The sequence below is a fragment of the Notothenia coriiceps genome, unplaced genomic scaffold, assembly GCF_000735185.1.
Source record: "Notothenia coriiceps isolate Sejong01 unplaced genomic scaffold, NC01 NC01_scaffold00005347, whole genome shotgun sequence".
Classification (NCBI taxonomy): domain Eukaryota; kingdom Metazoa; phylum Chordata; class Actinopteri; order Perciformes; family Nototheniidae; genus Notothenia; species Notothenia coriiceps.
The window spans coordinates 64,672-84,314 of NW_011338048.1; the positions used below are offsets into that span (position 1 = coordinate 64,672).

The window sequence follows — 19,643 nt, forward strand, 5'->3', positions numbered from 1 at the left end:
GGAGGAAAAGGTTCCAATTTCTGATTGGCTGGGGGAATTGCAAAGCACGCCCCGTAAAACTATATATACTAATAATATGGTATTTGTTTACATTAGCAAGCATCGCTAACGCTCAGAACTAACTGTACTGTAGAGCACATGTGTTTTTAAAAAGCAGGAAATACAAAAAGGAACTCACCTTGTGGTAAACCCGCAAGAGAAAAATAATTTGAGCTCCATACTGTTTCAGAAATAATCCTTGATGTGGTTTGGAACTTGATGGCACTTTATCACAGCAGAATTTAACTTTATCTCCGGTAGAATTCTGATCAGGCATTAGCTCCGCCTCCTCTTTTTTTTTTTTTTAAGCTAAGGAGCCAAAATCTGCGTTTCTCTAACGGGGCTGGAATAGAGGGATATGAGGGATGTCTCAAATGCATGATCTGTTTGTATTTTGAGAAAAACACATCATAGACATGTTTTTATATATCCGAGACCCATAATATATGCCTAAAAATAGCATGATAGGTGTACTTTAATCAATCAGGTGACTTATTCCCTCCTTCTATATCCTTTCCAGGTGTCATCAGATATCTGGAGGGTCCACTCTGCGGCTGAACTGGAGCCTGTGGTCCTGTTCCAGAGAGGAGCTGTGAGGTTCCTGGACTCTCTCCTTTCTGCTCCCAAGCAGCCCATAGAGGAAGTCCTGGCTCAAGAAGAGGCCATCAGGTCAGTGTCACTTGGCTACACCCCGAGTAAATCCCTTTCAAACTATTTATGAATGTAGAAGTTTCAAATCATGATATAATTAGGTAACTATTTCTGTGCTACAGTCTCACTTGTTGCCTCATGTAGCGTGTTGATCAATTGTTTGTTTGTCTTAGGTGGAGCACCAATGTAGTTACAGAGTCACAACAGTTAGTTATCTTCACAACTGAACAGGTAACATCATTTAAATTGTTTGGCTTTTTAACTCAGACACTAAAGCTCATAACTTGAGTGAATTTATTTTATGCATTAATTGTATCGTCTCGCAACATTACGCTGTAATGACACTTAATATGAGGGCATGTGTATGTGGCTGCATGGTTAATGATGTGGATGTCCTGTTTTTTTTAATCAATTTACTAATAACTTATTTTATCAGTACATGTTTTCACCATGATCATGTTCAAATCATTGTTGTTTGTATTTCTAAAAGCCTGTCTGCCTCTCAATATCTTCCCACAGAAAGGAGATAACTTCCTGTACCTGCAGAGATTTAATCCCAACACGCTACAGAAGTACCGGCTGGAGAGAGGGGAGCCTGGACTCTCCCCCCTCAGCTTCTCTGCCTCCTATAAAGACAAACACATCCGCCTGGTTTATCTCTGTAAGCCTGCGTCGTGTTCTTTTGAAATATTATTAGTATCAGTGTTCAACAGCATAGGTTAATTTCATAGATTGTATTGGAGGTTTACAGTAATGCCGGGAATGTGTTAAAGGGAGAATTCAAAAACCCCACCTGCACAGTTTGTACTGTTTGGCCATGGTTTTCACACTGTTGGTTGCAATGAGGGTGTTGCATACAAGATGGCAGAGAAGAATATGGGAAGATGCGTTCCATTATTGATCTCTCTTTCTTAATCATTAATTGTATCTTTTGCGCCTCTTCTTTCATTCCATCCAGACCCTAACGGCCATGTGTACCAGAGTCTAGTCCCTGTGCGGGGCCTTGCGGCTGATGAGGGGGCCCCGGCTCTCCCGCTGCCCCGCAGCCTGCTGCTGGCTCTGCCTGTGGGGGAGGGTCTGCTAGAGGCTGCATCTGCTCAGGTCCTGGATGAAGCCCATGTAGCTGTTGTGGGGCTTCCACACCCCTCTGCGGGAGCTGGTAAAGGTAAGCTGTTAACCCTTTGGAGTCGACCGTCACGCCGGCGTGATCAGATCACATGACCTGTTCAAGCCGGTGCCGCATAAAAACATCAGTCCGGACAACATTGCTGTTTGTTTCTGTCGAAAGTACTGGCATGAACCTATATCCCAGTCTTTGTTTCATGCAAAAAGACCCAGTAAACACGGAGATACGATGATATCAATTTAATACATTTCAAAAGTATGAAAAATGGAAGCACATATTTGAATATCTGCGCCGTAGTTGATCATTTTACGAAACGGAAAATACTGGAAACTGTAGATCCTGCTCAACAGGATGTATATGTGTATTTCTGTCGAAAGTACTGGCTTGAAACTATATGCCAGTCTTCGTTTCATGCAAAAAGACCCAATAAACGCGGAGATACGATGATATAAAGTTAATACAAATATATTTCAAAAGTATGAATAATGGAAGCACATATTTGAATATCTTCGCCGTATTTGATCATTTTACGAAACGGAAAATACTGGAAACTGTAGATTCTGCTCAACAGGATGTATTTACCAGGGAGGGGGTGAGGTAATCAGGTAAACGGAGTGATACGAAGAGAGACGGCGGGAACCAAAGAGAGACGGCGGGAAATGGAGAGAGACGAAGATATAGGGAGACAAAGAGAGGCGGCGGGAGACAAAGAGAGGCGGCGGTAGACTGCGATTGAAGTAAAGTGACAGACAAACATTGAGAATTTAGATATAGTTAGATAGATTTAGAGTTTGGAAGATTCAACTATGATGAAGAGAACTCTGAACGTGAGTCAAGCTATGAGCTTGTTTTTTGACATGGAGGAGGAGGAGGAGCCTGTGATGTTGCCCTCTGTGTCGTAGTTGACAGAAACTGCTTTGAAGCGTGGCACAGATAAAACAGATTTTTGTACATAATGTGTATAGCCTATATATATATATATATTTTTGTTCATAATGTGTATATATATATTTGTATTATATTTATAATAACACTTTTGCCTTAGCAGAATGAAATCCCGTGTACATTATTTAAGCTTTTAAATGTTTTGTTGTGCCTACTGTGTCACTGTTGACAGAACTTGAGAAATTAGGGAAAAAAGCCTATGGATACACCTGTTATTTGTTCATAGAATTTGTATATAGGTTCATGCTACCTCAATCAAACTTTCACATTATCATAGTGACATCCCATGCATCTATTTCCAGCTTTCAAATGGTTTCGTTGTGAATGTTTGTGTTACCTATATGAAAAATATCATTTTCAAAATCTGTTTTTTTGTGATTTTGGGTCCAACATGTTCATATAGTATCTCAAAATGAAAGAAATAACTATCAGGTTATATAGGTGAGGTTTTCCTTAAAAAGAAAGATACCAATCATTGACATGCCAAACATTTCTTAATGGGGTTTAGTAAGACAAATCAAAAGTATGCGAAAACGGGTTAAAGGGTTAAAATACACTGCCTCAAATGAAGACTGCAAGTGCTGTACTCAGCCTGAGCATCTGGCTGGTTTGAACTCCATTAAATGTACCATTTAAGCATGACAGATCTCGATTTAATCCATCTCCGATTTACTAAATGTTTTCAGTATGCAGTGCTAGTGAATCAGAACACATAAACGTTTTTTAAGAGGATCAAAATTGGTTATGTTATCTGCCTTTTCTTTGTTCATTAGTGTTTTATTAATTAATTGTATTAACTCTGTGCCAACATCCGATGTACTAACTGCAACAATCCCAGCACTGGTCCCTTTATTGTTGTTGTTGTTGTTGTTGTTGTTCAGCTTGAATGTGGAAGAAAGAATCCTAAATTGAAATCACTTAGAAGGTTATTGTGATCTAATTTTTACATTTTCGTATTACGAAGATGTATTGATCTATTTACACTTTCATGGCCTTGTTTGCAAAATAAAGTGTGTGGTTCTTTAATGTCTCTCTATATCTGATATTTTCAGACTTCCTCTGCATCTGGAATACCAATTTCCAGACGCTGCAGGCAGGAAAAGAGATGAAGGGTAAAATCTATGGACAGGTAGGAATGTTTTAGTGTATTATGCAAAAATTACCCACCAAGTGATAATGTTTCTAATATATGATCCGAGGATGACACAATATGCTGTTAGTGATTTTTAGCCATGCTAACTGCAGGGCTCTAGAGCTCACACGGGACAATCACCAGTGTGTGAATGAGCTTTTGTTGCTGATCTTAGAAGTCTGTGTTTCACCCAAAAAAGCTTCCATTATTATTATCATTATGAATGCAGACCAAGGTTCCCTGTCCTTCCAGCTGCTGGTGCTGATGGAGGACTGTATGACTTTGGTAGAGCATTGTGCCTGCTCTCCACTGTGACAGGGCTCACTGTCCCTCCTCACAACTTTATGGCAGTTCACAATCTTCATAATTACGCACAAAAAGATCAGTTGTGATAGTTAGTATCATCACTATTGCAAAATATTAACTTTTTATTCCCGTTTGTTCAATTTCTCTTGGATTTAGTTATGGGGCTATTCGAACAAGTTATTCATTCCACATGGGAAAAGCTTCTCGGTTATTCCATATGAGTGCCCCAAATCTTCCCTGGCCTCTGCCCTGGGAAAACTGAGGCAGGCCAAGACTGAAGGTGAGATAAAACAAATGTGTTGTACTGATTGTGAAGTAAACCAAAACGTTGTATACAAATTACTTCAAACAAAAGCTTTTGTCTTTAAAAACTGCAATAACATGTATTCTTGTAGTAGCTTGTTCTTAATAATGCTGCAGTACTGATTCAACATTGCAAATTGACTCAATCTATTTGTTTTTTTCTTACTGTTACAGAGTCCAAAGCTTCCACTTCTGTACCATCTTGGAATAACATTTTGCATGAAGATAAAGCTAATCCCTCGAAAACAGTGGAGACCAGAAAGACGGTATGTTTGACAAATGTTTTCAAAGGGGGGAAAAAAGGGAAAGAGGCTGGACAGCTGTTTCCTGAATTGCTGGTGCATTCACCCCGTGTTTTCCACACTGACATCTTGATTATTCTCTCTTTCCATACAGAGAACAACCCGTAAGAGCCAGTCAGCACCCAGTTTAACAAATGACCAAATTATGGAGCTCATCAAGGTAGAATTTTGTTTTTTCATGGCTTTCATAATACTGAAACTGCATTGGAAAAAAGTGTAATTAATAAAAAAAAATACATTTTGTTATTGTTCTTGCAGACAGCATCAGTGGCAGAGGTCCAGAAGGAGGTGGAGGGGCTCCTCTCGAGGACAGACGTCCAGGACCTGCAGCCCTCCCTGGGGCAGCTCGCAGCGTCCCTCGTGTCCCGGAGCCTGGGTGAGGAAGCCTTCTACACCCCCAGCATCCTGGCTCAGCTCGTGCAGACTCGCTGCCTCTGCCACAGGTCAGTAAAGCATTCCAATTTGAATCAGTTAATGAAGAATGAACTGGAAGATAAAAACTAGATTAATGCAATCAGTGTTAATTCAGTCTAATGTGAACACTTACCATCATGACATTCAACAGTATGTGTCCTGATCTTGTGCTCCTGGCCTTGGAGAAGAAGGACTACTTCCTGTGTCAGCTCTGCTTGCAGTTCTTCCCTGACATCCCTGAAGCTGTCACCTGTGCCTGCCTTAAGACCTTTATCAGGTAAAACAGATTGTTTTAACGTGCAAAACCACTTCAGTGAGGATTGTAATATAATCATTAATAGGTGTCTCTGCCACAGGGTCTTGTTGATTCTACCACGAAGGGTCACTAAAGTATTATATTGTTTTTCTTTAGGGTAAACAAACTCTGTGTAATGTGATGTCAAATCAAAAAGTAACCTTGTTGTTGTGCCCAAATGTTGCAGTATGCCAGACAGTGATGCAGAGAAAGTGAACCTGGAGCCTGAGAGTATCAGCTTAATGGAAACCTTGATGGCTGGAGAGCGAGACCCAGTTGGCTTGCAGAATGGTTTCAGCCCCGCCACCAATGACATGGATCAGTCAGGTGGCACCGAAGCAGAAAAAAAGGAGACCACGACTCCACCAGAACAAATCTGTCCAGTGGGATTACACAAGGGTGTTCTACTGTATCCTCCCAGTGCACACTCAAACACATGCTCACCACCCAGTCACATGTTATACCTCACTGTGATGATGTGCCTTTAACCAAAATCAGTTTTTTAAAATCGTTTTGTTGTCATTCAACCTACATCTTGTGTATCAGTAACAGCTGTATGTCATAGTATAAACTGCATAAATGCAACGTTTATGGTGTGTAATGAATTTGAATGGACTTTGTATGAGATCTTAACTCGAGCTGTATAGAAATGAGGTCCTGATGACGGCGTACAGCGACTTCTTCCTCCTCCCTCACCTGAAGGATCTCTCCCCCCAACATGTTGTTGTGAGTAACAGCAAGGCAACTTGGGGCAGCATACAACGATACCCAGTACCATGGAGTAACGTTAATACTAGAGGCTTATAATAATTTAATGTTCTTTCTCATCCAATCAGCTTCTCCTCCGGTACCTGCAGTTCCTTTACCTCAAATATTCCCAAGATGCTTTCCCGCAGATGCATGGATTGAGATCTCCAACGCTGACTCAGGTCTGTATCAACGTCTAACTAGATATTAAAAAGGATCAGGCATATCTGTGAATTGTTCAGGTTGGTAAAAACTGGGCTCATATGTTGACCTTAACTGTGTTTGGTCTGAATTGTATACAGTCAGTGTAAAAGGGTAAAGATGGAGAGAGTTTTTACATAAAATCTCATTATGTAACAAACATAGACAAACAAAGAACTGGAGATATAATAAATGCAATAAAATGTATACTTAATCCATGAATTGTTTTTGTAAATAACTAAAGGTGGAATGCAACAGTCATTTTAGTTCGGAAATAATGAAATGCCTAACTCTGGTTTCCTTTTTATTTGATTGTAGATCATGGATTGGGTATGCTTGCTGTTAGACGCCCATTTCACAGTGCTAGCGATGACTCCAGAAACCAAAGGCTTACTGCACAACCTACACACCTTTGTTAAGTCTCAGGTAACAAACCGTCTTCCCTTTGTCTTAATTTGTAAGTGGCCTCCTGGTATTAGTATTGGATGGATAAAAAACCCAAACATCAATATTGTGAGAGATCATTTTTAGTATATACCTTATTTTTATTTGCCGGTGAATTGGATGTTGGGTTGTGTATGGTTTAAAAACCTGCAGTTTTATCAGAAAGTAGTGATCTGAGACACAATTAATACCAAGATGCCTTTCTGTTCCCTCAGGTGAGACTGTTTTCTGAGCTTGGAAAGATCGAGGGCAGCCTCCATGAGCTCAATAAGATGAAGGTGAACAAGGACATCGGACAATACTCCATTGAAGTCATTGAGCTGTTTTAGAATGTGTATACTTTCAATAAATCATTGAGCAGATTGTCTCATTACAACTTTTGACCTGTAGTGGTTTCAAGGTTGTTTAATTGTTCAAAAAGGTTAATATAAGATGCATTTTACAACGGATGCTAGCCATTAGAACTCAAGATGCATGAGCTTTACTGTACAGGAATTACATTTGTGTGATTTAAGCATTGAGTTGCAGATTCCTCTAAACCATGTACTCTTGTTCAAGATGATGAAAATGTTACCAGATGATATGGTTAGCTTGATAAAGTAACTGTCTGCTCAATATCAAACTGGTTAACAATTGGTTTCTGAAATGTATTCAAAACCCTTTAACGATGGGATTGTACCTTTTGAACAAACAACTGTGCGAGTGAATGGCTGTGACTTTGTACTGGAATTACCAGAGGAGAGCCTTTTTATTTTGAATACATAAATATAACGGTAAAAAATCCTTACCCTTTTGTGACTTTTTTTACAATCATCATTATTGTCTGCAGGTCTCCCTTCAAAAAGAGATCATTGATCTCAATGGGATTTTACCTGGATAAATAAAGGTTTTGAATTGAATTGAATTGATTGTTTTTGAATGGTCAAGTGAGATATACAAAATGCTAGAACACACAAGGGATCAAATAAACCTCCCTTTAGTAGTATTGCTGTGTTGTTACCACTGGTCTGGGAACATCTGCAGGCGTTGTGTCCGTGACCAATAACTGACAGCAGAGGCTGAAGGCTGTCTAGTTTAGCTGACCAGAAGGCTTTTTAGATTATACAGCTTCAGGTCACTAATGCCACAGAAAAGAAGGACACAACCTGTCTGTCTGCCTACCATGTCATGTGAATGACTATACATATAAAGACTTGTATTACAGTGCAGACTTCTAATGTAATCTGAAATCTATTTGTATGTGTGATTTGGCCAGAGGTGGGAGAAGTAATCAGATCTTGTACTTGAGTAAAATAAGAAGTACCAGAGTTTAGGAATACAATAAAAAGTCCTGTATTCAAAAATGTTTTTACTCAAGTAAAAGTACAAAAGTATTGGCATGAAAATATTCTTAAAGTACTCCTTATGCAGATTTCAGAATAACATGTTATATGTTTTGATTAAAATGATTGATGCATTAAAGTGTTATCAAAGCTGGTAAAGGTTCAGCTAGTTTGAATGACTTCGTACTGCAGGGTAGCTTCATGTGAATGTACTCAGGTGTAACTGAAGTCTTTAAGTGTTGATTATATTTCACATCATTAATCCAAATCTGCAAAGTAATTTATGGTATTAAATAAATGTAGTAGGGTGAAAGTACACAATATACATCTGAATGAATTGTAGTGGAGTAGAAGAGGCATAACATGTAAATACTCAAGTAAAGTACATCAAAATGGTAATTAAGTACAGTACAGTTACTCCCACCATCCTTATTTGACTATAATGGGGGTGGTTCGGGAAGTGTTCCTGAAGCTCAACAATGTCAAACCCTCAAAATAAACAATGTATTTTACGAGGCACCTGCTTACCAATGGGTTTATTAGCAGTGGCATCCATATTTAATAAATACCCCTCAAGTAGCAACCATCGTCAACTGTTAAACCCTCTCAGCCCCCTACACCCGCAGTGTGTAGTGGGAGGACAGAGATGGCTGGTTATCACTCTGCATGCATGCATATATGCCAGTCTAGACATACATGTGCACTGGGGTGATTTTCAGATTGATGTTTTTTCGTAAATAAATCCAATGGTCTACGAGCACTCCAAGACGCACGCGGTTATGTCCTTGGTGCTGACACTGCTGTTCTCGTGCCCGACTGCCGCTGCAGCATCTTCCCCACCATAAAGCGTGGACCGAAAATGTTTCTTCTGTATATATTAGCATGCGCCAGAGAGGGTGAGGGGGGCGTAGCTCAAAGACATATCGTTGCAGCGGCATTCACAAGGCTTTTGGACTAGTGCCCACCGCAAGAAAATGCAAGACACAAGAGAAGCACGTGTAGTGGGTGGTCCTCGGCACACGGCTTTCACGTGGCTCTAGCGAGCGGCAGTCCGGGGCAACAACAGGAGACCACATCAGCATGGCTGCGGAGATGGAGCCCTCTGAGTAAGTGCTCTTAACAAATTATAATGGTAGCACCTGTATGCTTTTACAAATAGAAAGCAAAAATCTTAAAAATATAAGATGTGCATGGCAGGGTCTATTGTAAATACTCACTTGTTCGTTACGCATTGAGCGGGAACAGTGTGTCTCTTATTTATCATTAATTTGTGGGAATATCATTTTGCAGCAATATTTGCGTCTATCTAAAAGTTCCTTCTTACCATGCAATGTGAAATTACTTCTAAGGACATGACGTTTGCCCACTGTTTGATTTAAATACAATTAACAACAATATTAAGAGTATCAACATGTGCCTGTTTCTGATGTTGTTTATTGTCTGCTCATGGTTTGTGCACCATATTGCGCAATATTCCATACACTCACTCTATTTGTATCACTTTATTTGTATTATTAGACGAGTATTATTGTTTATTGTATTATTGTTTATATACATATGGCCAATGTCGCCTGTAAATCAGCTGAAATCATCGGTTTTTAAACATTTTTCACGTTCCTGGCGCTTAGTGAGAGGTTGTCTGTTTTCCTCTTCTACATGTGTCTGTTAATATAGGCTCTCCATCTCTGGAAAGGATGTGGGTGTGCTTTTTTAATGCTTAGATATGTTGTCTCCCTGTGAGGACACGTGGGAATGGAGCACACATTGTTGCCAAACTCATCGTCTTAAAAGGAAAGGTTGAATGGAGTAAATGTACCATACAAATTGTCAAAGAGCACCAGTGGGTGGTTTCAATCCAGTCAGCAGTCACCGTTTGGTGCTAATGGAGTGACAGCAGAGGGGGATCAGAATGCAACAGAGTTGTGTAATTGCTCAGCAGATGGCTCTGAAATGGGACAAAAGTCCACATTAATAATAATAATAATATAATAATAATAATACATTTAGTATAGCATCTTTCACAGAAATAAAATTCACAGTGCTTCACAAGAAAGAATACAAGTTCAAATTAATACCACAGAAACATGAATACAATAACAACATGAGGCAGAAATTAAGGTTAACATAAAAAAAGATGGGCCTTCAGTTGTTTTTTTAAAAGCTTCTACAGAGACTGCAGAGCGGATAGTAATCAAGATCACTATGGCTTTCCTCAATTTGACTACACACATTGTTGTCTTTTGAAAGTTGTGCCAGACAATCTTTGGTCACATGTTTGACCCCATTTGAAATCGAAACAGTGTTTCAGTCGTTCTCTAATTCTCATTGTGACAGAGATTATAAACAAATCACCAACATAGTGAGAAATATTACTGTTGTTGCTTGTACACAAATGTTCAAATGAAGACCATTCTAATTATTTAAATGTTACATTGGTACTATCAGTCAACATGTGGTGTAAAATGATCCTATCTCATCTAGTGTGATCCGCCTGATAATGCAGTACCTCAAGGAGAACAACCTCTACCGAACACTGACCACCTTACAGGAGGAGACCACCGTCTCTCTCAACACAGTGGAAAGCATCGACAGCTTCATTGCAGATATAAAGAGCGGCCACTGGGACTCCGTCCTGCTGGCTATCGAGTCCCTCAAGTTGCCTGACAACACACTGATTGACCTTTATGAGCAGGTGAGCTTTTGAATCAATCAGCTAAGGTTTTTCATTGCTTGATGTTTAAATTAGCAGCATCTCAGTAACGCCTACCTCTCGAACAGGTAGTAATGGAGCTCATTGAGATGAGGGAGATTGAAGCAGCTCGCTCGCTCCTCAGACAAACCGACCCAATGATCATGTTGAAGCAGACGCAGCCAGAGAGGTACATTCATTTGGAGACCCTGCTAACATGCGTCCACTTTGACCCTTGCGAGGTAAGACAATGACATGTTTTTCTTTTAAACTGTATCTCTATAAGCTTTTCATGAAGTATTGTCCTCTCTATCTCATTGCAGGCGTACCCAAATGGCGGCAGCAAGGAGAAGCGGCGCAGGGAAATAGCCGAGGCTCTGGTGAGAGAGGTCAGCGTGGTGCCCCCTTCTCGCCTCATGGGGCTCCTGGGACAAGTTGGTGTGAGTACTCATCCATATACCTCAGTACTCATTCTCTGATTATAGGACAAAGGAAAGCCACTCAATGTTATTTGATTGGGAAACACATATTTCATTTCCCCTCCCCTTCTCTGCTGTTAACCTAAAAACTCAAAATTGGAAAGGCTTTAGTTATATCGTAAGAGGGATATCTCCTTTTCTTGAATCTGACTTCCTTTAAAGTGGACCTATCATGCTATATTTGAATAATATAGTGTAGGACCATACCTATAAGGCATATTTATACTTTTTATTTTTCAAAATACCAAACAGATCATGCATTTTAGCCATTCCTCATTTCGCTCACTTTAACACTGTCTTTTCATGGGCTGATTCTGTGAGAGCAGCACCATCTACAGGCCTGGCATATGTACTACAGCGTCTCCAGCGCTTTCGAACGGCAATGTCCGTGGCTGTCTCCTCCTGATTGGTGGAGTTGGCCCAATAGCTGTAGCGCCACTTCTGTGATGTCAGAGAAGTGTTCAAATCTGGATCAGTCTGTATCAGATCCGTTGCAGCCCCTTTTTAAGAGATTTGGGTATGGAGGAAAATAGAGAGGGTTGTATTTTCTGACACTTGGTGAGTTTCCTGGAACACCGGGGACACATATTCATGTATAAAAGACGTACAAAAGTGCAATTTGCATGATAGGTCACCTTTAAAAGCTTTGTAAGTGGGCGGGGCTAAGTCAGGAAACTTTTGTCACATACTTTTGTGTACCAATCAGAGTTCCAAAAAGAAAATGTGCGGAGAACACAGACATTACAGTCCGTCTTTATTTTTAAGACATTTTTGTTCTTGGAGCTGTTCAAAGAGTGCACTTTCCCATTCACATGTTTTGTTTTTTACAGATTTCAGGCTTTTAAAAATTAATCAATTCATTTGAATATTCAAGTTGGCATTTCTTACTATTAGTAATTTTGTAGAGTTTTTGTAAAAGTAAAATGTACAAAATATTAATATGTGTTCTGTTCCACAGTCTCTAAAGATACAACAGTGTCCAGGTAATCTGTTCTCTGACATGGCCATCGACACATCTGCCAACAAGGACAGACATGTGGAGAAGGAGAGCTTTCCAACACAGCTGTACCGCCACATCAAGGTAGATCCTCAACAACTTCCTGTACTGTAAATAAATATATAGTTTATTATCTTTTTTAAATTGTAAACAGTGCATTTACAGTGAATAGGACTTTTTTTTCGATGAGTCATTTCACACACAGAAACATCATCGGCGGACACTCGTAGTCGAGTATGACTGTCCTCCTTCTTGGTCCTTGTGGGTCTTCAGGTGGGCATAGAGGCCGATTCTGAACCCGATTATTCTTGTGCAGTGTGGACAGGGGAATGTAGTGGTGGAGGGTTTGGGTTGGACCTGTTTGGTGGTTGCTTTCTCCTTCCTGAGTCTGCGCTTGTCTTGTGCAGCAGCATGGCGGAGGTCATCTGAATGATGAATGACACAGAAACACACACACTGATGTTATCAGTTAAGAGGAAATTACTTTGACCAACATTCATTTCCATGAGACTAACGCTAACTTAACCCTTAAGTCTTCACTCTAAAAGATAATTATTTTTGTTTTCGTGAGTTGCATTTTTAACCCATAACGAAGGCCAGTAGGCATCATCATGTGACTGTTTTAAAACATTTATGTCCGCACAATGTAAATATTACAAGCCCTCACACAAAAAGGAATTGCTTTACTCACATAAAGGCACTTGTCTTAGTCTCAGGCTGTGCTCTCATCACTTTCACCCGGATGGAGCTGCCTGCAGTTTCTTGTCCTTGCTTATCTCTGCTTCTGTTATACGCTTGTGAATGGTTAGACTAAACAACTTCAGACTGCAGCATGGTGGAAAACGTGTGATGTATGTTTGTGTTTATGTCTAAGTGCTTCTGGACCACAGGCAGCAAAGCAAGCACACGCTCGTGAATACTTGGTTTTGTTTCTACCTGCAGTTCGGGCGTAGGTCACATGTAGAGTGTGCCCGTTTTTCTCCCGATGGAAAGTACTTAATCACGGGATCGGTGGATGGGTTCATCGAGGTCTGGAACTTTAATACTGGAAAAATAAGTAAGGTAAGTTACGTTTCATACTATGATATTTTAAAATATAGAAATGTCTTATACGGCTTGTTTATCAAATGTATTGTGATTACTTTATTTTAGATGTTCAAACTAACACCTGTTACTATTAGTGGATATTGTCGATAACTTTGTAGCTTGTTAATTTAAGTATTTATAAGTGTTGTAATGCCACACACTCAGCCAACAAGAGATTTTAAACTTCGACATGGCTAAATTACAGAAGAAAAATAACAGTGCAACTATAAATATGACAACATTTGATGAAATATTACGTAAATCTCTATCTTTCAATTCTTTGGTTTAAATAAAAAAAAATTCTGCTGTGTGTGTTTCTGTGGCTGTGAATTTGCATGAATTTAGGATTTAAAGTACCAGGCCCATGATAGCTTCATGATGATGGATGATGCTGTGCTGTGTCTGTGCTTCAGTCAGGAAACAGACCTACTGGCAACTGGGGCTCAGAATGGCAAAATAAAGGTTTGAATCTCATACTACTACTACTACTACTACTACTACTACTACTACTACTACTACTACTACTACTACTACTACTACTACTACTACTACTACTACTACTACTACTACTACGTAACTTTTTATCACTGCATGGGAATGGAAATGGTGCCACAGCAGTGTTACGATATTGAAAAATGACATGAATTGACGTTAATGATGTTGTTCAAACGGTAATATCATCATCTTCTCTCTCAAAAATGCGTGTGTTTCTTTGTCAAGGTGTGGAATATCGAGAGCGGTTTGTGTCTGCGCAGGTTTGAACATGCACACCACAAAGGTGTGACCTCTCTGAACTTCTCCAAGGACAACGACCTGATCCTCAGTGCCTCCATTAACCAGACCATCAGGTGGGATGTAACACCATTCATATTTGCATGGCTGACACACTGTGGAAAAGGAACAAAAATAACATGGTGGCATTTGGAGTGCACGTCTTTTTAAACCTTTGAAAAGCTCCATTATTTCACAGAGATCAGCATTTGATGATCACATTTTGATTCCAAGAGTAGTGCACCTTAATGTAAATATGTTACTGGGTTGTTATTCCCCTCCCTATTTCTCGCTCTCTCACTTCCTTACACACACACAAACACAAACTGAATCCCCTTTTAGTTAAGAAGTTGAAGATCTATTTCTGACTCCTGGGGTGTGTGGGCTGAGTCTCTCTGCTGTGTTCAGCTCCTTTGCTGTGTGGGTGTAACGCTCAGAGACCATGTGCTCAGACAGAAAGATGCAAAGTGTTCATCTTCTTGGAAATCCCACGAGCTTGGAGTCTGAATTGCTGACTTATGCAAAAATATTTATCCCAGAGATAGAGTGATTCAGTGGGCATTAAGCCTCATGGTATAAGCTATAATCTGCACCCAGTCCCTGCACAGGAGCTACAAATAAAACATCTGCACCTCAGCAACATGTCTCACCTGCTCCCCAACAAAAGCACACTCTTGAGTTAAATGAACCGAGATTTGTTAAAGGTCACCTATTACGCAGATTCCACGTTTTCATGTCTTTTATACATAAACATGTGTCCCCTCTGTGTAAAGAGATTCAGAAAGTTTCAGGAAAAAATATCTACTCACTTTTTGTCCTGATCCATTTTAACCTGTCTGATGATGAGCTGATCAGATTTTGGCCACTTTGTGATGTCACAATGTTTTTTCGGGTTGTGTAACCATTAGCCAATAACCAACCAAAGTAACACCCCCCCACCTTATCACCTGAATCTCCTCCTAGAGCACCTTTGTGTTCTTTTAAACCAAATATCTGGCAGAGGGGCGTGGCCAGCAGCAGCTCATTAGCATTTAAAGGTACGGACACAGAATCAGCACTTTTGAAACAGGGCTGAAACAGAGGGATTTATGGGATGCTGCAATGCATGATCTGTTTGGTATTTCGAGCCAAACACTTCAGAGACCTGTTTTGTATATAACTGAGACCTATGATATATTGTTGGAAAATGAATAAGAGCTTCTGTTTTATTTGATTTTGTAATTTTTTTTACAGCTTTATGGGTCGGTCAATTATTGTACGTCTCATTTTCAGAGTCCATGCGCTGAGGTCAGGCACGACACTAAAGGAGTTGATTGGTCATTCATCGATTGTGACTGATGCTTCTTTCACTCAAGATGGATTTCACATCATCAGTGCCTCCGCTGGCGGCACGGTTAAGGTATAAGATGAATATTATTCGAATGTCTATGCTGCATTGATAATATTATGTCGCTGGGAGAGTGTATTAATGTCATATTTATGTACACATTTTAGATTTGGAATACAGAATCCGGAAAATGCATCCACACTTACAAAAATCTGTCCCACACATCAGAAGTGCCCGTCAACAACGTGATTCCTCTGCCCCAAAACCCAGAGCACTTTGTGATTTGTAACCACTCCAACACGGTGGTCACCATGAGCATGCACGGTCAGGTCAGACTTTTAATATACAAAATACACATCAATATTCAAACTGGTTGAACATAGGTACTTTCATGTCGAGATTGACTGCTTTTATAATACTGTGGGTTTCATCATCTGGGGAACATGACCAAACTGAGGAACCATAATAACAAGCTAGTTTGTCTAATAAAAAGTGAATGTTTTTTTAAACTTTCCGAACTTCCATTGCTCATTATACACCCTTTTTGTCTTTATTTAATAGGAATTCATATTTTGGTTTGGCTAATACCCACTTCCATTGTTCATTATACGTTCTTTGTCTTTATTTAATAGGAATTAATATTTTGGTTTTGCCAATACCCACACAATGTTGAAAATAAATGTACAAACCAAATGTCCTTGCCTCTTTCTCTTCAGACTATTAAGACCTTCAGCTCAGACAGAGAGGAAAGGGCCAAGTTTGTCTGCTGCACGTTGTCCCCCCGAGGGGAGTGGATTTACTGTGTGGGGGAGGACTTAGTGCTCTACTGCTTCAACTACACAACGGGGAGGCTGCAGAAAACTCTGACTGTAAGCCCTGCTGATAATACTCACTCATTATCAAGTGTGTGACAGGAGGCAGCTCATCTACATTGCAGTCATTTTTTTGAGCATAATGGGAAACGGAGAGTGTATGGTGATCTCTGTTCCTCTGCACCTGCAGGTTCATGAAAAAGCTGTAATTGGCATCGCTCACCACCCACATGAGAATCTGATCGCTACTTACAGTGAGGATGGACTCCTGAGGCTTTGGAAACCTTAAACTGTCTCCTGCATCCTGATACAGAAGAGGGCTAGACACATGGGTATAAAGCAATTTAGTTATTTCTATGTAATAAAAAAAGATGGACGTATTAAACAAATTCATCACAAGGTCTATTCAGTAGCTGGTCTTGAGCTTTAAGGTCATATCCAATTGATCTTTATCTGAAGATGTTGTCATGGAAGTGCAGGTGTAAAACTTCCAGCACTTTATTTTCTTTTTGTCAATGTTGGCACAAAAGATGATGTTCCAAATTAATCTTTGAATTCAATGGTTTTTCTAAGATTATTCCTTATTACAGCCCCTCATGTGCTGAAAAGCACCACACAACAGCTACTTAACAGACCCTGTGGTGAAGTTGTTTCCTGAATGTATTCAAATGTAAACGTTGTACCTCAGCCATTAATTGCTATTTTTGAATCAATTGTGATAATTTACCTGCTAATCATTTAAAAATGTCAACCGATTTTAGACACAGCGAATGCAAGTTTTGTTACGTTGGAGGGTGGATAAGAAAGATTTAGCTACATAAGGGGAAAATGTTAAAAATAATAATGTTGTCAAATGAAAACATTTAAACGCGTGCAAAGATGCTAAATCTAAATGGAAACGAGGTTATAATGATTTTCATCTCTCTTTTGAAAATGAAAGGATTCCATATATATATTCTTTATTTTCCTATTGCCAATGAATCCCATGAATGACGAAAACCAACTATACTTTGCCTATTTTCCTAACGTGTTTGTGGCACCTTAAAGTCCTTTGGTTTTTACTAAAGATTTGGAAAAAAGCTAAATATTAATTTTTTCAACAAATTATTATCCAAAATAAGTAAATAATGTATTTGTTGGGGACTGGATTTAGCTGCGTATTATTACACATTTGGTGCTCTGAGTATTTACAGCTGAAGTATGGTGCATGTAGGTTGGCCTCTTAATAAACTACAGTACCCATGTTCACGGTAATATTTGAACATGTTGCCTACTACAACTCTGTCGCTCACTGATGTGTTTTTATTTTAACGGCACAGAGAAATGCTCAGTCTTTTGATCCAAAGCTGTACGAGGGAGAAATGTACTGTTGGTTTTGGTCTTTTCATTTGACAATAAGAAAATCACAGGAATATCACAAATGATTCTTTAAGCAAAGTCTTAAACTAATGTTTTTACTCTAAATGGGTCTTAATTTATATATTTTTACGAAATATATTTGTCAATTTAAACAATATTTTTTTAATTTGTCTCATAGATGTTCTATAATCTGTAAGGTTTTTGATTTTTAAAAGTTGCACACACCTCCTTCTTGTGAACCTAACTTCACCAGTTCAGTTTATATTCCCACTTTCATGTCTTCTGTCTTTATTAGACAAACATATATGCATGTTGGTGAACTGTTGTAAATATTAATGATAAAAAATGCCTAGTTTGGGCTTAAACAAACAATATCAGGTAAATGATTTGTCACCTTTTGTTTATAATAATACTTTTTTTTTTTACTTGAATTCAGAAGAAATGTGTTTTGTCCTCTGTACTCCCCGCATGCTACCTCATGAACTGTCTAAATGTGGCTCTACAATAATGTTTTTAGTGGAAATCTGCATGATGACTAACGATAAACCTCAATGGAGCTCCAGTGACACATTCTGTATCCTGTGTGTATATAATACATGTATTTAACGTGTTAAGATGTGTCGTTCTGCTGCACTGACTCTAAAATGTGTTGCTGTGCATCAGGTGCCCGTTGCCGACCAGTTTTTATTATTTGTACTTCAGTATTTAGTCTTTTCTATCGTCTGTCTCTTTACTATCATCCATATATTATTGTTGCAATAATAATGTTTATTCATCACACTGTACTTTGTTATTATTGTTGTATATAATACTGCCAGTTATGTTGATGATGAATATAAATACAATTAAAGATCTTTAATAATTTCCAGTGTTTGTGACATTTAAAAATATATATATAACCCTCACCAAAGGAATCAGATTTGTTTGTAAATATATATATATTTTTTTTGTATTAACCTAAATAACAAAATGATAGAATATATTTGAAACAAAAATATATGCTTGCCTGTACAAAATAAATACGAATAATTTTGGGTTAAGTGACACTTTCAAACTGTTGTTGAACCGTCGGTCCAAAGTCAAACGATATTCAATTGACTATACTAGTAACAGTAAATACAATCATTTCCTACCAATAGATTGTTGCAGCTCTATTGTAGAATGTGTGTAATGTTCTGTGGCATTGCTGACAGCAAGCAGAAATAAAAAGCAAGAAACAATAAAGCAAAAATGAGTTGGTAAAGAAAACCATGGTCAGGAGAAGTTAACACCAAAAGCAGGGAAATAAAACATCAGTAACGCCACAATTTAGAGACCATCAAACGACATTTAATTAGAAAACATGAACATAATTTATGTTTGGTCCTAACACACACATAGCATCAATCATTAGAAACTTAACAACACGTATTTCAGTTGATTCCACTGACATTATGAGTACTCATTATTTTTGCATCGATTTCAACAATTGAAGGAATCTCCCTTGCAATGAGCATAGTCATGTTTTACAATATCCAAGGCAAAGTCATCACTGAAAAAAACCAAACTGAAAAGTTCAAGTTAAGTTATGGTAAGGCTTTTTACACAGGCAGACACATTAAAGAGGCTTCAGCTCAGAGTTCAATAACCTCCCCACAACACGTTTGGCAAAACATTGAGGGCGAAAAATATGAAATGAAGACACTTAAAAATCCAAATTTGGGTTTTTTTTTTTCTTCTAATGATTTTAAAATCACATACCTGCAATAAGCTCAAGAAGATTCAATGTTTAAAATCACAATTCAACATTAATCACAGTTTTTTGTAAAACTTGTGGGGGAACTTGGCACACCTTTTAAAATGAAAAGACATTAAGACATTTTGGACCCGTCTTAAGAAGCAGGTTCTTTGAGTTTT

At 38.8% G+C, this 19,643-nt stretch overlaps 2 protein-coding genes across 2 annotated transcripts in view; both read left to right on the forward strand.

Annotated features, from left to right (window-relative positions):
* Positions 1-7,817, forward strand: part of nol11 (nucleolar protein 11) — a 10,292-nt gene extending 2,475 nt beyond the window's left edge. The window contains exons 4-18 of the mRNA XM_010768179.1: positions 560-708; positions 864-921; positions 1,210-1,351; positions 1,649-1,855; positions 3,814-3,890; positions 4,356-4,479; positions 4,677-4,768; positions 4,899-4,964; positions 5,063-5,247; positions 5,370-5,495; positions 5,701-5,922; positions 6,161-6,239; positions 6,350-6,442; positions 6,780-6,887; positions 7,121-7,817. Coding sequence (XP_010766481.1) covers positions 560-708; positions 864-921; positions 1,210-1,351; positions 1,649-1,855; positions 3,814-3,890; positions 4,356-4,479; positions 4,677-4,768; positions 4,899-4,964; positions 5,063-5,247; positions 5,370-5,495; positions 5,701-5,922; positions 6,161-6,239; positions 6,350-6,442; positions 6,780-6,887; positions 7,121-7,234 — 1,842 coding nt within the window. The 3' untranslated portion in view covers positions 7,235-7,817. The remainder of the gene's footprint in view (positions 1-559; positions 709-863; positions 922-1,209; positions 1,352-1,648; positions 1,856-3,813; positions 3,891-4,355; positions 4,480-4,676; positions 4,769-4,898; positions 4,965-5,062; positions 5,248-5,369; positions 5,496-5,700; positions 5,923-6,160; positions 6,240-6,349; positions 6,443-6,779; positions 6,888-7,120) is intronic.
* Positions 7,818-9,202: 1,385 nt separating this feature from the next.
* On the forward strand, positions 9,203-18,524 carry smu1a (SMU1 DNA replication regulator and spliceosomal factor a). The gene is made up of 12 exons (XM_010768180.1): positions 9,203-9,333; positions 10,709-10,919; positions 11,006-11,158; positions 11,240-11,356; positions 12,354-12,476; positions 13,335-13,454; positions 13,824-13,940; positions 14,199-14,326; positions 15,522-15,648; positions 15,744-15,905; positions 16,293-16,445; positions 16,579-18,524. The coding sequence occupies exons 1-12, from the start codon at positions 9,308-9,310 to the stop codon at positions 16,675-16,677; spliced, it is 1,536 nt and encodes a 511-aa protein (XP_010766482.1). The 5' UTR covers positions 9,203-9,307; the 3' UTR covers positions 16,678-18,524.
* Positions 18,525-19,643: the final 1,119 nt, after the last annotated feature.

What these genes read in the sequence shown, in the direction of transcription:
- smu1a (XM_010768180.1), top strand. Translation starts at nt 9,308, where the DNA reads ATGGCTGCGGAGATGGAGCCCTCTGA. An exon ending in TCCACTTTGACCCTTGCGAG is followed by an intron (nt 11,159 to 11,239) that starts GTAAGACAATGA and finishes ATCTCATTGCAG; the next exon opens with GCGTACCCAAATGGCGGCAG. An exon ending in CCGCTGGCGGCACGGTTAAG is followed by an intron (nt 15,649 to 15,743) that starts GTATAAGATGAA and finishes TACACATTTTAG; the next exon opens with ATTTGGAATACAGAATCCGG.